Genomic DNA, 16817 nt, shown 5'->3' on the forward strand with positions numbered 1-16817 from the left:
TATTATATATAACCTTTTTTTTTATAATTTTTTACGTAATTATATTTTAAATGAGAATTATTTTATAAAATAATTTATATAATTTTATAAAAAAAAATTGTAAATTCCAAATAAATTTATATAAAGAATTCGTGCATGTAGAAAAAATTATATTTGCAAATAATTACTCTTTGTCAATATAAATTATTACTTTGACAAAATAAATTATATTGACAAGTATTCCATGACTTAAACGCGGAATGGAAGCATCCAGCTGGCAACGTGGGTGCTTAATTATCTTTAGTCTTGACTACTATTTTGTTTCTAATGGAAATTTATCAAGCATAGCTTTACTAATAATGTTTGATCATATAATTTTAAGTTGTACAAGTTTTGTATATATTTTTTTTAAAAGAAAGTGGTGTCTATAATTAAAATATATTTTTTTTATGTAGATTTTAGATTTACGGCTTATTTTTTTAAAAAAGACTGTGTGGAACTACTTGTACATTTTAAGATTGTAAATATTATTAATCTAACTGTATTAAACATCTAAGAAGTTTGTATCCAATCCCCAAAAAATCACCGTAATTGTGTTTAAATTCTTTTTTCGAACTTGAAAACCTCAACTCGAAAAGAGATATATACAGATCATGTATAAATTAAGTGCTATATATAACATTTATTATTATTCGCGTGTATGTTTTAGGCAGTATTAAGTAATATATTGCATAATATATATATATATATATATTGTAAAATTTACTTTATATGTCCATCTCTTTGTTATTTGAAGTTTTTTCACAGGTAGACAAAAACTTTCCATTGAAGTTTTAATTCCATTCTTTATTTGACAAGGACAGCAATCCATTCTTCATTTGTTCAAACTAGTACAGCTTACTTAGGAACCATTAGTAAAATGTGTAAAATTACTACTTATTTCAAGAGTTTAACTTGATGGAAGAAGGTAGATTTTATTATTTATATTTATGTAATCATGTCAATTTTTAAATGGGTTAAAAGAACTTCCTCCAATTATCTAGTTAGAAGCAAACTCAATCCTTTATAATGTATATATATATATATATAAAAGCTGCTAGCAAGTCATCCATCCTCGGGTCTTCTTCTTCATTACTTCTAAACCATGGCGCCTCACCATGATCATACAAAATTCTGTGATCGTTTTTTCATGCTTAAGCCAGAAGAAGCTAGCTTATGTGAGCTTGTTCGCTTTATGCTTTTCTCTGAATCAGAAACAAAAAGATTCATCGAATGCACTGAAGAGCACAAGCGAGATTTTTGGCGCCGATGGTACATCTTCAACTCCCTGCTTTTGCAGAAACTCTTATCCTGGGGAAAAGTACCCATGGTTCAGATCGGAAATATGATGGAGCTGTGGCTGAATCTTCTTTCAGGAAACGGGGGATTTCTCATGCTATTTTCTAATTTTATAGAAGGTTTTTTTTTTTTTGTCTTCTACAACTTTTCCAATCTGCATGAATAAATCGTATGCATACAGTTATAAAACTCTGGAATTCCTGATCATTAATCTTAATATTGATGATGATGTTATATATATATAGTAAAAGCACATTATATATTGATCATGGGGTTGTCCATTTACATATGCATGCAGGAGAGGTGGTGTGGCCGGAACGGTCATCGGCGACGTTCACATCTATGTTGGGAAACATTGATGGAAGAGTGGAGTTAGACAAAAGCATTAGACATGACAGCAGAAAATACAAAACATCGCTTGCTATGATGGCTTCCAAATTGTCGTATGAAAATGAAGCATTTGTTCAAACCATAGTCAGAGATCAATGGAACGTGAGTATAATTAATTAACTTGGCAAAAAATATACATATCTTGATCTTTTTTTTAATGTTTTTTCACTTCTTGCACATGTGATGGCTATGAAGATTAATGTCTCTTTGTCCATATTTTGCGCAGATGGAAAACTTGGGGTTCTACAACTTCTGGAATGGTAAGTGACATGAACTCTTACAATTCTTGATATAAATGTTAGCCACAGGCCTGGTTTAAGCCTTTTGAGATAATAATGATATTGATGGGTTAATAATGCAATCTGAGTTAAGGATCATGCATGCTTTTGGGACGGATGGTCCCAAACGATCACAACATGAATTGCAGTATTTTTAAAAATACATAAATTTAATAATATTCACTTCTTTAACCATTAAAAAAGAGAACTGCTACATACACAAAAAAATTATACAAAATAAACCTACAAACAGATGTGCCTTCATAAAATTTGTTAGATCTACTTTATATTAAAAGTAACTTTACAATTTAACGTACCACATCAAATCATATCAGTTTGTGGGTTTATTTTTATATAATTACTTTGTGGCTGAAATATTTTCCTATAACTATATAGTTGTATACGTGGATCCACTGAGTGTTATATCAATTGAAGTTACATGAATTACACATATAGCATGTTGTAATAGATAATAGAATGAGAGTCGTCGTTCGTATTCCGAGACTATCAAATAATCTTTCAAATTTCTATTTTATGTGAACAAGACTAGGGCTGCAACGACTGTCTCTATCCGGGTCTATCTTGACGTTTATGATCATGATCATGATGATCATCACCCTGCATCCTGCAATATTATTCTAGCTAATGGCTTGTCATGAATGATAGGCATGGATATTGTTTCATATTTATTATCAATAATCACGAGTATTTGTACCAATTCAGCTAATATTTGATATAGTAATAGAGAAACCATCTAATTAATTAGTGATGTTGTCTGTAGTTGAAAGCTACATGTAGATTTAATTAATTAATTAATTATATATATACTGCCCATTAAATTATTAATGTGACTAAAATATGGCAATTTGAAGCGAATTCAATACACATAAATTATTATTATAGTCTAGTACCGTTAATAGTTATCTACTGATGTAAGCATTAGGCAAGGGGGCCTATTAAATATATAATATTAATTAATTTTTCAAAAGGTGGACTAATTAATTTGTATTTTATCAAGATCAGATTAAGTAATAACGTATATGAATGAAGGCATTGCATTTGATGACTAAGAACAAGAAATTTGAGTAGTAAAACACATGAAAACTTGTACGCGCTTCTAATTTCTTGCCAACAACCAGCTCATGAATTAATTGATTTATAAGATCGAATAGTTCCTAAACATATCTTATGTAATTAAACACAATTATATATCAGTGATCATGCAATGAATTTGGGAATTTGTTACTTTAATAAATTATGGAGAGGGGTGCCCTTGTTGATCACTGATATATATATATATATATATATATATATATATATATATATATATATATATATATGTCTCCATCTCTATCATCGCTCTCCTTGCCACTTGTAGGTCGACATTCCTGAACAATTTTATCACTGGCAAATTTTTCTTTTGGTTGGTAACATTTGTGACTTGTGACTAATTCAGTCTCTATTTTATAAAATGAAGATCAATGATATCATGCATTCAATGAAAAACTCTACATACATGATCTTTTTAAGTATCATCTTGCAATCTTTCGATGTTATTTCTGGCCCCCATTTTAAGCAAGCTTAAAAGCAAGCAGCTCTAATACATGAATTATTGACAGATTTCTTAGGGCAAGCTTCAACACAAGCAATCATGTTGCAAGACACGAGTTCTAAGCCTCCCTTGATTGTGGTGGCATTTAGGGGAACTTGCCCGTTCGATCCAGTTGCATGGGGAACAGATGTCGATTTGTCCTGGTTTGAGATTCCAAACGTGGGCAAGGTCCACAGTGGCTTTATGAAAGCTCTTGGCCTGCAGAAAGACAAAGGTTGGCCTAAGGAAATAAACCAATTAGGAAGTCATGACCAAAGACAGTTTGCTTATTATGCAATAAGACAAAGGCTGAGAGAAATATTGCAGAAGAATGAGGGAGCTAAGTTTATATTAACAGGACACAGCTTGGGTGGGGCATTGGCCATTCTGTTTGTGACTGTGCTAGCAATGCATGAGGAGGCATGGCTGTTGGAGAAGTTGGAAGGGGTTTACACATTTGGGCAGCCAAGGGTTGGGAGCAAACAGTTTGGGGATTATATGAAGGAGAAGTTGAAAAAGTATGATGTGAGCTATTTTAGATTTGTTTACTGCAATGACTTGGTTCCCAGGGTCCCTTATGATGATGAATTTATGTTTTTTGAGCACTGTGCGCCATGCATCTACTTCAACAGCTTCTATGAATCAAAGGTCAGTCCTCTCTTTCTGGACAATGATCTACTGTTATACAGGATATTGGCATTACTTAACACAATACATGACATTTTGATTGGAATTCAGGTTTTATTGGAGGAGCCGAATAAGAACTACTTCGGATTGTTCTGGGAGATACCGAAGTACGTAAATGCAGTTTTTGAGCTAATACGTGGTTTCATAATCCCGTATATAAAGGGTGAAGAATACAAAGAAAGTCTGCTAATGAAAATGTGTAGGGTGATGGGATTGATCATTCCGGGATTATCAGCACATCTTCCTCCAGATTATGTTAATGCCACCAGATTGGGATCCTTACCTACAGAACTCCAAAACCCAAAGGGAGAAATTGAGATTAAGAGCTTGTAATTAATTTGCACATCTTTATAGTGGATTTCTACGTACTGTCCCCTTTATGGACGTAAGTGTGATCAACATGACCAGACAATGTAAACTCGTGCATGTCTCCTTAATTTATTTTTAACATGTTTTTGGCCACTGCGCATCTCCTCCATCGCCTTCGCCTTCGAGTCATCTGACCAACTCATGTTGGCTACTAAATCTAGAATTAATCAATCTGACATCAACACGTACGTACAAGTGATCACTATATAATTAACAAACTCAAGAAAATAATAATTCCGTGGAAATCCTATTTATTATACAAAATAAAATTTACTGAACCGGCCTAGACATTTATATTTTTAAGATTTCCAAGTATATATAGTAAATAGCATTAAAATATCATATATGTCACTTTTATCTGATCAGTCTTCAGTTTATACAATACTAATTTCAGAAAAGAAACATTCATGAAATTCATCAGCTGCATGATCATCTGGCAGCAAACCGTGGAGTCCCCATGCATGAATGATGAGCATGCAGCTTGTTGATGTCAGAAGATGGCGAGAGCCCATATTTAAATTTCTATGGGAAATTTTTTTCATGATGATTATGAAATCCAACGTGAAATTTAATTGATTTAATTTTAGAATTAAACACTATTAATATTGTTTTAAGTGCATCAATATTCTTCAAATAATTTGAAAACCCTAGGTTTATTAAATAATTACCTCCTTTTTTTATATGTTTTATCCTAAATTAGAGCTGGGCCCATATGATCATGAGCGTATTATAATTTACAGAAATTTTTATATATTTTACGTAAACTTCTAATTATTAACTACCACACATCTTTTTCTTTTCTTACTTTTAAAAAAAAAAAATTAATAGTGTAACGTCCTGTTCCCGAGGATCTAGAGAGTTAACTCATGTTACCTGATAACCAACTCCAACATTGCTAATATATCTCCAAAAGCTCCAAATCAAACGTAAACACTTCAAATTTAATTAACCATACATACTCGTATATAAAATCTTGTGGCGCCCCGACTCCTACGTACAAAAATAAGGGAATCGTGACGTTAGGATGATGACAACACGGGTCATGCATCCTAACGAAATGTGCTCAAGTGTGTGCAAGAGTGCACAATAAAAATCACAGCGGATAATATAAATAAGTCATCTAAGTACCAGAAATTTAAATACAAATATTTAAAACAAATTACCTTTAAAGAGTTATAAAGTCATCCCAAATATATTACAAAAGCAATACATAAATTGATAAAAAATGAAACTCGATAAACAGGAGCAATCACAGATCACTCCACCAACGGAGCCAAGCTAAGGCTCGTCATCCTCATCTGCATCAAAATCTGCAATACCATAAAATAGTACCACAGGTAAGTATAAACTAAACAACTCTCGAGATAAAAACATATTAATGCTACCAACATGCATTCATACGACAAAATCCACTTAGCCATAAAATACCATTTTTCTCTAAAAATGATTATTTCCAACACATACCAAAATCTCATTTTGGCCCAAAAACATAGTCTGTCAATTTTCCAGAAAATGATTCACACAAAACAAACCATTTATCGGACACTGTAGGCAGGAATCACAGGCGGGACTCTACCACCGTCCCTGCTTACCATCATCCCTACCGCGTGCACCGTAGGCTGGAATCACAGGCGGGACTCTACCACCATCCCTGCTTACCACCATCCGTACAGTTCCTTTCCACACAATGAATACTTATCACACAAAATGAATATTTATCACACACCATGAATACTTATCAGAGCACTGTAGGTAGGAATCACAGGCGGGACACAACCACCATCCCTGCTTACCACCATCCCTACCGCGTGCACCGTAGGCGGGAATCACAGGCGGGACTCTACTACCATCCTTACTTACTACCGTCCCTACAGTCTCTTTTCCTTTTTCTCAAACCAGTCAATCTAGTCGTTTCAGACACACTCAAATCATTTCACATGAAAATCTAATTTTTAGACAAACACATGAACATGTATGCAATCATGTGAAAACTCAGTTTTCATTTACAAACATGAACATGCGTGCAAATATGTCATATACATGAAACAACACCACAACAACCAACAATTCACAATACCAACCAAACACACAACTTCGTCCATAATCCATCCGACTCCCGAACTCTTCGGACTCAGTCCGGCATGTCCAACCAGATTACAATAATATGTGTTAGTGCAAAAATACATTTAAATCACGAAAGTTCTTTGAAAAAATACTTACAGTGCTATATAATAATTTTCGAAGGATCACGAAGCTGCAAGAAGTGGCGGCTCAGCAACGTAACAGTGTAAAATACACTGTGGCCGTGGGTCTCAAAAACTCACTTTTCAACGGAGACAAACTAAGACCTGAAATTAATAGGGTAGGGCTTAGGGAGGTCGGTGAAGCCAATGGTGGTGGTGGTTTGCCGTGGGTGGCGGCGCAAATAGTGGTTGAAGACCAAAAATACCCAAATCGGAAGTAGGGTTGGATGTGCTTCACCGGTGACGGATCGGAGCTGGAGTTGGGCCCATTGGGTTGCTAGGAAGTCAAGAATGAAGTGGTGAAAAAATAGTGGTCGGAGGTGGCGCGGCGGCTGCGTGCGAATGAAGAGAACGCCGCTGTTTGGTGTTGCGCGTGGAGGAGAACGACGGAACGAGAGGAGCTGGAATTTGGGAGGTGGGGTCGCCGGCAGATGGGGAATCGAACGGAAGGGGCGGTGTCGCCGGACGGAGGCGCACGGCGGCAGACTGGGGGAGCTACGGAAAGCACAGGGAGAGAGAGGGAAGACGTCGCGCGGGAAGGGGAAGAGCAGAGGAAGAAAAGAAAGAAAGGAAAGAAAAAGAGAAAGAGAAAAAGAAAAGTGGGGAAAAGAAATGAGGTCCAGTCCTCACATCTTGAGTCACAAAAATGATCCAACGGAAACGATTTTAAAATAGTAAATCAATTAAAATAATTCAAACGTAATAATACAATGAAAATAAAATAATTAAATCTCACAATTAATTAATTTAAAATAAAGAACAATTTAAGTGCATCACAATAATAAATATTAAGAAAACATATCAAATTTAATTTTCACAATTTAAATATCATAAAATAATCCATTTAAAATATCCGATAATTATAAAATAAGAGAATAAATTTTTGAATTATTAAAAATAATCCTTCAGTGAAAATACACTAAAATATAGGGTGTTACAAATCCTCAGTACAGTAACCCCCAAAATTTCCAACTTCCCTACATGTCACTTAAACTCACATTTCAACAATATCACTATCAAAAACTTTGCTCATGTCTATACCAGTCATGACAGAAAGTACTTTATTCTTAAACAGAATTTCATGAGTCATGCAGAACAAATAACTAAATTCATTTTAAATTTCTTTTCATAACAAAAATGCATATTTTTCCAAAATCAACCTCAGTCCATTTTATTTATTTTATGCAAAGTCTAGCATAGGAACCCCGCTTACCTGAACTCATTAGCCTTTAAAAGAATTTTCCTCAACAAAGCCGAACAAATATTAATCGTCACCTATAAAAATCACGCAATCCCCATAAATTTTCAATCAATCACGTGTTTCGATAATTAAACCTAAATTGCTAAAAGAACCTATTTTAAAACCTCAAAACCTAAAATTCTCATAATTCCTAAAATACCATTATTTTCTAAAACCATCAATATCCACTTAACTGAATTTGTACCGAATAAGAGGTTTAATCGAACAAGTATTAAAACAATTACGGAACTCAATAAAAAGTAATATTTAAAAATATCTAAAGCACCAACTACGCATTATAAATTAATAAAATACTTAGACTACTTTAAAAATCTTATAAATTACGCCATGAAAAACTCCTCTCCTAAAAATAGGTTTACTTCCTTTAGTTAACTATGTTATTAAAATATTTTCTACACAAAAATAATGTTTTATGAGGCTTGAAACAAAACTCATTTTAACACAACAAAAAAAATAAATAAATACCTCTCAACCGAAAATATGTATCTGGAAGTATAGGGGTAAAATTGGTAATAGACTCAACTATCAAGTTAACACTTTATATATATATATATATAACATATATATTATGTACGTACATCACTTATAATCATAAAACCAGACACACACACACACAATGCACGGGAATAACACCCAGTACGCGGCGGCAGGGGCTTACCTTAGGGAAACCAAGGCAGGCGTGGAAGGGTAAGGCGCGACGGGGCTGGCTGGAGGAGTTGTGGTGGCGCGGAGGAGAGCAGGAGCGCAGCGGAGCTTTCATCGAGCAGCGCTGAGCACGAGAGAACGAGAGGGAGAGGTGAGCGAGAGAGAGAGGGCGAAAAGAAGCAAATGCTCACCGTGAGGGGTTGTTACTGACTGAGGTGGCCTGAGGGTGTCCGACGACCCTTTTCCGTGCAGGTGGCGATGGCTTGGAGTGGCTGGTGCGGTGCGATTCAGTGCAGTGGTTTGGTGGATGGATCTCTGTTTCGGGTGGCTAAAAACAGGGGAGTTCTGTGGCTTACAGAGGTGGTGTTTACACGAAGAGCGTGGTGGTGCACGGCTTGGGTGATGGACTATGAGAGGCGGAGGCACCGACGCGAACTGTGTTTGGTGGAGTTACGACTCGTGGACTGGCTTTGGGTGTGGCGGTTTACTAAATGCAAACCGAGCTCTTCGGTTGGTGTTTTACGGAGAAGGTGGTTCTTCAATGGCTGGCTGTGGTCTGTACTGAGGTTGGGGGTGGAAGCTCAGATGAGTTTAAATGGCTGAAAGCATAAAGAGAGGGCAGCGGCGCTGAGGATGCTTAACGCATATATATAAGATATAAATAGTAAAGAGATAAAAAAACCTACAGGAGAGGATGGGAACACTGCATGAAAAAGGAAAATGGACACAAACAGAGCGATGGTGTCTGGAAAACGATTCCACAGACCGGTTTCTTACGTCTAAAAAGAAAAGAAGATAAAATAAAGTAACATAACATAACATAAAGTAAATATACTTAGGCCACATCTTAGACCCTTAACGAGATTATTGCATGGCTTTTATCTAAAGATTTGGGTCTCTACTCAATCTAAAATAAATACACTTATCCCATAAATTTTCTTATGAACATCCACTTGGTCAATTCAAACCTAATATCAAACCTATTGAAAAATATATTCCACCAAAAAATATCTCAGATCCAAACTTTCTTCCAAAAATTTTACTCGTAATCCCAAATGATTTTTCATCACTATAAACCTCAAAAATTTTGTAAAGCGGCTTATTGGACTCGGGTACTGTTATAGATGAAATGCTTAATATATTATAAATATTTTAGAGAATGGGTCAATTCTTTAAACCGAAATTGTAGTCATTATCAAGCAAAATTCACCGGATCTAAAATGTAGGATAGACTAGCTAGTCGATCCTCCATTTTAGGAAAACCACTGCATATATATGACCATCAAAAGGCAACAACAAAGATTATTTAGCTATAAAGCCATTAATATTTAAGCATTCTTTTCACATGATATCCTAGCCTTCACATGATATATATATATATATACATATATAGCCAATATTAATTAATTAAGAATCATGACTACTGATCACAGTGACTATGTATTGCTTAAGGCAGAAGAAGCAAGCTTTCGTGATCTTGTTCGGTTTCTTCTTTTCCCTAGTAAATCAACACGACAAGCAATTACATTTATAGAGTCTTCAAAGCCTGTTGAGCATGTAGATATTTGGCAACGATGGTACATATGCGTCTCCACTTTTCTGCAGAAACTCATCATTGTTTTCGGAACACCTATGGCTTTGTCAGGGGAACTGCTGGAGTGGTGGTTGAATCTTCTTTTCAGTAATGGGGGATTTTTCAAGCTATGGTTAAAAATCATAAAAGGTTTGTTCATTAATATGAAAATTAAATTTTCTTTCGTATATTTTTGTCATGCATGCATTGGATATCAAATGGATTAGATCCATATGAAATAATTTGATTGCGTAGAAAAATTTAATTGCATGTTAAACTTCTCATACAATTTAAGTTCGACCACTTTAGCGGTGTACAGTGTGAATCGCAAATGAAATGACTCCTTCCTATATTCTCAAATCTCGTTTGTTTTCATAATTTCTCTTTGCTCATCTTATCTCATTTTATCTAATCATTATAATTTTCTCAAATTCTTACACAAAATAAAATAAACAATTCATCTTTTTCAAATCTCAAAATAAAAATAATATTAAAAAAATATATTCTAATAATATTTTATTCAACTTTTAACTTTAATTCCAACTCATCTCATCTTATGATCTCATTTCATTTGTGGAAACAACCGATCTCAAAGCGTGCAGTGATTATAATGCCGAGATTTTCTACATTCATGAAACTTCACTAGTGTTTTAATTAATGCAGGTGATAAGGTGGTGGTGCCAAAGAAGTCGTCGGCAACATTCGCATCTGTGGTTGGACATCTTGATCAAAGAGTGACATTAGACAAAAATATTAAACCTACTGACAAAAAATACAAGAAATCTCTCTCTATGATGGCTTGCAAATTGTCATACGAAAATGAAGCATTTGTTCAAACCATAGTAAAAAATCAATGGGAAGTAAGCAACCTAGCTAGCATCATTAGCAAGAGAATTTTACATATGTTTTGTTTCTGATCTCTGATCTTATGTCAATGATGGCTATGACGATGCTTAATGTCTCTGATTCATTTTTGCGCAGATGGAAAATTTGGGGTTCTACCAGTTCTATAATGGTACGTATCAATGAGCATCCTCGTACATACACAATATATTAGATCTCTTCTTTTTTGGCAAGCTAGAGTAACATTGAAAAAAAAACAGCCCTATTAATACAGTGCTAGATTTTCACAGCTTATGTAGAAGGAGCATCAACTCAAGCCATCATGTTCAAAGACACAAGCTCTAACCCTAACCTAATCATGGTTGCATTTACGGGAACCAAACCATTCGATCCATTTGGATGGCGGACAGATTTGGATCTGTCCTTGTTAACACTTGAGGGCGTGGGCAATATCCATAGTGGCTTCATGAAAGCTCTAGGCCTACAGAAAGCCGACGAAGGCTGGCCAAAAGAAATAAAACAAGCAATTGGTGACCAAAGACAGTTTGCTTATTATGCAATAAGACAAAGGCTGAGAGAAATATTGAAGAAGAATGAGGGAGCTAAGTTTATATTAACAGGACACAGCTTGGGTGGGGCATTGGCCATTCTATTTGTGACTGTGCTAGCAAAGCATGAGGAGGCATGGTTGTTGGAGAGGTTGGCGGGGGTTTACACATTTGGGCAGCCAAGGGTTGGGAACAAGCAACTTGGGGCATATATGAAGGAGAAGATGAAAAAGTATGATGTGAAGTATTTTAGGTATGTTTACAGCAATGATTTGGTGCCTAGGGTCCCTTATGACAATGGAGAGTCTTTTCAACACTTTCAGGCATGCAGATACTACAGTAGCTGTTATCAAGAGGTCTCTCTCTCTCTCTCTCTCTCTCTCTCTCTCTCTCTCTCTCTCTCTCTCTCTAAGCAAGTATAAAAGTAAAACTTTAGGTGGAAGATGGGAACATACTAAATATACTACAAATCTTAATACAAAAGTCTTGCGTTTTTATGTTAACTTCTTATTTGTAACACGTAGTTTGTAAAGCTTATGTTCTACAATTTCTCTGTTTAATGCTATGATTCCCATTTGAGTCCAGCATTGGTTCGAGGAGGAGCCGAATGAAAACTACTTCTCATTGTTATGGGCCATACCCAAGTACCTAAATGCATTTTGGGAGGTGATTCGAAGTTTCATAATCCCATGTATATGGGGTCCAGATTACAGTGAAACTCTGTTGATGAGAATGTTTAGGGTGATTGGATTAATAATCCCCGGAGTGCCAGCACATCTTACTCAAGATTATGTCAACGCCACTCGTTTGGGTCCTAAAATGTAGGCCTCCAGCTTCCTTTTATTCATCATACATATGAGTTCTTCTAGAAGAATAAGTTAAAGATTTGAAGATTGATTCATGTTCAACTTCTTATAATTAGTTCATGTTAGGACTCTTAGAATATATTAAGTTATTTATTTATTTGTCTCATGAAATCAAGTTTTGTTGTAATCAAGAAGTTAATTGTTGATATGTGGAGGGCTGATTTCCGGCAGATAAAGTCCTTTGGAGGTTTGGTTTCCTTGAATAAAATCGATAATATTTTTCTTTTCAGTTGGCATCAGTGCAATATAGACAAACAATGTGTTTTTCGTGTAGAAGTTGTTGTTCCTATTTATTAAGGAAACACAGAGATGTTTCCTACTTATGAATTTTCAGCCAGACCAGTTGATTGCAAGATGATGATAGGGGTGTAAATCGGTCCGGTCCGGTCCGGGTGGGTGATGGACCTAAATTTTCGGTCCATTATTTTTCCCAGACCAAACATCCCTACGGACTGGACCGGACCGGAAGCTATCGGTCTAGTCCGGTCCAATTATTTTTTTATTTTATTTTTCCTTCTTTTTTTTAAATAAATTAATAAAAAATTTATTTAAAATACTAAATTAAAATTCAGTGAATTATTAATGTGGATTACGTAACTAATTCAATAAAAAATTATTTTATATGGTCAATGATAATAAATTAGATAAAAATTATATTCTTAACTTATATAATTAGTTAATTGATAGAATATTAATTTGTTAATAACATATTTAAAATTTTATATTTTTAATGGTGGTAGGTTAGATGAAAATTAAATAATTAATTATAAAATTATTATATATAAAATATATATTTTTTAAATTCGGTTAGTCTGGTCCGATCCGGGCTTTCCCCCTGGACCGAGACTGGACAGAAAATTCTTGATCCTCTATTTTAGGGATCGAGACCGGCCGGTCTTGGTCCCAGGTTGGTCCGGTCAGGTCTGTTTCTCTGGTCCAGACCAACCAACTTTCACCAGTAATGATAAGGACATGCTTGGAAGCTAAGATTCGAAGCCATAAAGTTTCAGGTTTGAAAATTGGTTATGGGGAGGATTCCTCTTCATAAGGGTTTTCGATCCTATTCAACCATCTAGCTTTCTCCTATTCGATCCTTAGCAATGATGGTTTTTTCTCTACAAAATCTGATCATAGAAATCATTCTAAAAGTTTTCCTTATTATAAAGCTATATGGAATCCTACTCTCTCTCTCTCTTAAAATTCTTGTATTCGTTTTGAAGCTATGGTTTAAAGGTTTACAACTCAATGAAGTTATAATTAAGCGTGAAATTCCTTCAGTTTGAAGATGTAGCTGCTGCTATACTGCCATTAAATCTAAATAGGCAGCTCTTGTTCCTTCTCTCATTCTATATACGGGAATAAAGTTAGATTTGATAAATTTCCTATGAAATAATCTTTTTTTTTTCTTTTTTTTTTTTTTTTTTGATAAAATAGATATTACCCTTCATTAAGAGAGGACTTACAAAGTTGACTTGAAAAACAAGCCAATTACAATCGTTAACAACTTCCCAGTACACTTTCATGACTGACATGATCTAGTACAGACGGTAAATCTCTAAAGACCTAAATCTTAGAGAAACTACCACCTCTGTCCACGACAGAGGTTACAAAACCCCATACCCCGACGAAGCAGGGTAGGGTATACCAAACCCCACCAAAACCCGTCAATGCGGAAAGGGGACTACAACTCCATTCAGACCAAAGTCCGAAGGCACTACTTTTTTTGGATTTTATTTACCTAGAAACTACATTACACAAAAGAGACTACAAAGAAAACATTGCACAAAAAAGAAAAAGCAATGCACAGAGGCTGCTGTGGCGCGTGCAGTACACGCGCCACTCTGGGAAGAGAATCAACAGTCGACCTTGGAGATCTCGGACTCACAGACTCCAGAAACGCCACGTGTGGCGTTGGCAGAGGGCTCCTCGGTGGTGCGTGAAAGCCACGTGCCAAACGACACCGGAACTTCGACCCACGCGTGCGGGCTACTTGCCGCTCCGTTTGGTGCCACATTCGGTGGCTGGGTAACACCATGTCGGGACGTGTGTTGGTCTGTAGGTGGCGGGAAGACCCAGATCTGCGATTCTCTCTTATTTCGCCTGAAAATACACAAAAACAAAATACTACATAGAAGAGAAGGGTGGGAGGAAGGAGGAGGAGGGAAGGAGGGGAAGGGAGCCGAAGCTCCCACCCCTCTAGCCGGATCTGTAAAAAAAGTTTTAGAGACAATGGAGAGAGTTTTAGAGGAGATGTATAATATTTTATTTGTGAAGCAGTAGTTGATCTATGAAATAATCTTAGATTTTATAATGTTTCTGAAAAATGATCATAGAATTAAAAGCACAAAGCAACTCTTACTTTTAAAATGAGGAAGACTCTTAAATTACCCGATAACAAAACTACACAGGATAAAGGTTGGGAAACCTCTCCTTATTAAATGGTAGCTTCCTTGTAAATTGGTGGAAAAACAATGAAGTCTTTGTAGGACTGGTACGAAAGTTCACATGTCACTAATATAAGTCTAGAACTAAAGAAAATAACTACTAAACGGGTCATGAAATAGAAGCAGCTTCTTCCCCTAGCAGACTACACTAACTCCAAAAAATAGGCACATGTCTCATGCCTGCTGTTTTGCAAATGCTTCAAAACAACATTCCTAGAATTAATACAACAAGCATGTTTGAACCAAACTCCATAGAATCAAGACCTTATACTGAATCTTACATCAAAGACAAAGCGGGAAGTACATGATTATATTATGACAGAATTACATAAATTACTATATAAAAATCATAACAATGTAATGAGTGAACATATTCAGTTCCAAGTTTTGACAAAAATTATAGGTCAACCATATAAACTGTATCTCCATTTATCCAACAAGCTCTCAATATAATGAAAAGGAAACTCCCGAAAGGAAAACTCTATGTTGATTTTGTTGGAAATTTGGACCTCCCAAATTCACCCTCTAGGATCCACCATTTGCACGAATATCAAGAAAAGTAGAAAATAATAACAACACAAGAGTTTTCATGGAAAACTCCCAAAACAGGAGAAAAACCACCAGACTTAGAAAAGAAAATCCACTATATGAAAAATTGTTACAATCACACAATTTTTCTCCTCACCCCAAGGACACCCACATAGCTTTTCTTACTAGAAAAACTTTAACTCTCACATCTTTCCCTTTTACAAAAAGGACAACAGAGGAATTTTCTTAAAGGCATAAGTTACTAGCTAAACCTATGACTGGGATGCCTAACCAAGGAGGCTAAGCCTCCGGCCTTAGGCCTTGCCTCTTCCTCATTTCCCACTGATGTGGGACTCCAAAGAGTAACACCCAACAATCTTCACCTTGTGACTTTGGCTGGTCCCACAGCCATGCTCCACCTCAATGAACATCTTCATAACTTCCGCTATCATGCTCCACTATAAAAGCATACCCACTTAAAATAAACTAATTCCAAGAATTTCACTTCGGCCCATGTCGAAAAACAATATTGCTGAAAATTATGGTGTAACTTCCACATTTAGCTTTCCTAGAAGTTCATCAGCCATCAACATGAATTTCCACCACACACCTTGCATCAATGTCAAACTAATGCCTGTGTGTAAACTTGAGGACCTCCTAACATTAACACATCCTCTATCATGGCAACTTTGGAATTTAGTGGCATGACATGATGATGTAGATGTCCCTTTTTAACAGACATCGTCTTCCATGGAGAGAGACACAACGTTAGCTTCATTCACAGTATCTCCATTTACTAGCTTGGAGCCACTTGCCAAACCTACTCCTTGTACTAGCCGTTTCACCAGTCGCTAGTATCACTGTTGACTTTAAGGGTTGGTCTGCCCTTCAACGCCTTGTGTAATCCTGATTGAATCAAAACATCCTTGACCTACAAGTGCCACAATCCAAAATTGATTCTCTCATCAAATTTATCCACCTTAAATCTAATAGGATTTGAAGTGCTACTTCCTGACATTGCCTAGATGAATTTTACCATAAAAATGAATAGTACTCACTAAATAAGTTCCCAGGAAAGATTGGAGGGTCACAATTGTCCCACTTAAATTTCAATCTTATAGACAGAACCTCCTTAGAAAGTACATATCCACACTACCACACAAAAGCTCCACCCCACCAAAAGGACCTAGGCTCTTATACCACTTGTTGGGAATTTGGACCTCCCAAATTCACC

General features: G+C 35.8%; 2 protein-coding genes across 2 annotated transcripts; both read left to right on the forward strand.

Moving 5' to 3' along the window:
* The first annotated feature begins 1065 nt into the window (after positions 1 to 1065).
* LOC121242175 (triacylglycerol lipase OBL1-like) lies at positions 1066 to 4596 on the forward strand. Its single transcript, XM_041140071.1, has 5 exons — positions 1066 to 1436; positions 1616 to 1809; positions 1934 to 1967; positions 3605 to 4224; positions 4315 to 4596. Exons 1-5 carry the CDS (start codon positions 1124 to 1126, stop codon positions 4594 to 4596), a joined length of 1443 nt encoding a protein of 480 aa, XP_040996005.1. The 5' UTR covers positions 1066 to 1123.
* A 5479-nt stretch (positions 4597 to 10075) lies between these two features.
* LOC121241827 (triacylglycerol lipase OBL1-like) lies at positions 10076 to 12726 on the forward strand. The gene is made up of 5 exons (XM_041139676.1): positions 10076 to 10504; positions 11018 to 11214; positions 11336 to 11369; positions 11488 to 12101; positions 12331 to 12726. The coding sequence occupies exons 1-5, from the start codon at positions 10198 to 10200 to the stop codon at positions 12568 to 12570; spliced, it is 1392 nt and encodes a 463-aa protein (XP_040995610.1). The 5' UTR covers positions 10076 to 10197; the 3' UTR covers positions 12571 to 12726.
* Positions 12727 to 16817: the final 4091 nt, after the last annotated feature.

The sequence above is a fragment of the Juglans microcarpa x Juglans regia genome, chromosome 8D (assembly GCF_004785595.1).
Source record: "Juglans microcarpa x Juglans regia isolate MS1-56 chromosome 8D, Jm3101_v1.0, whole genome shotgun sequence".
Lineage (NCBI taxonomy): Eukaryota > Viridiplantae > Streptophyta > Magnoliopsida > Fagales > Juglandaceae > Juglans > Juglans microcarpa x Juglans regia.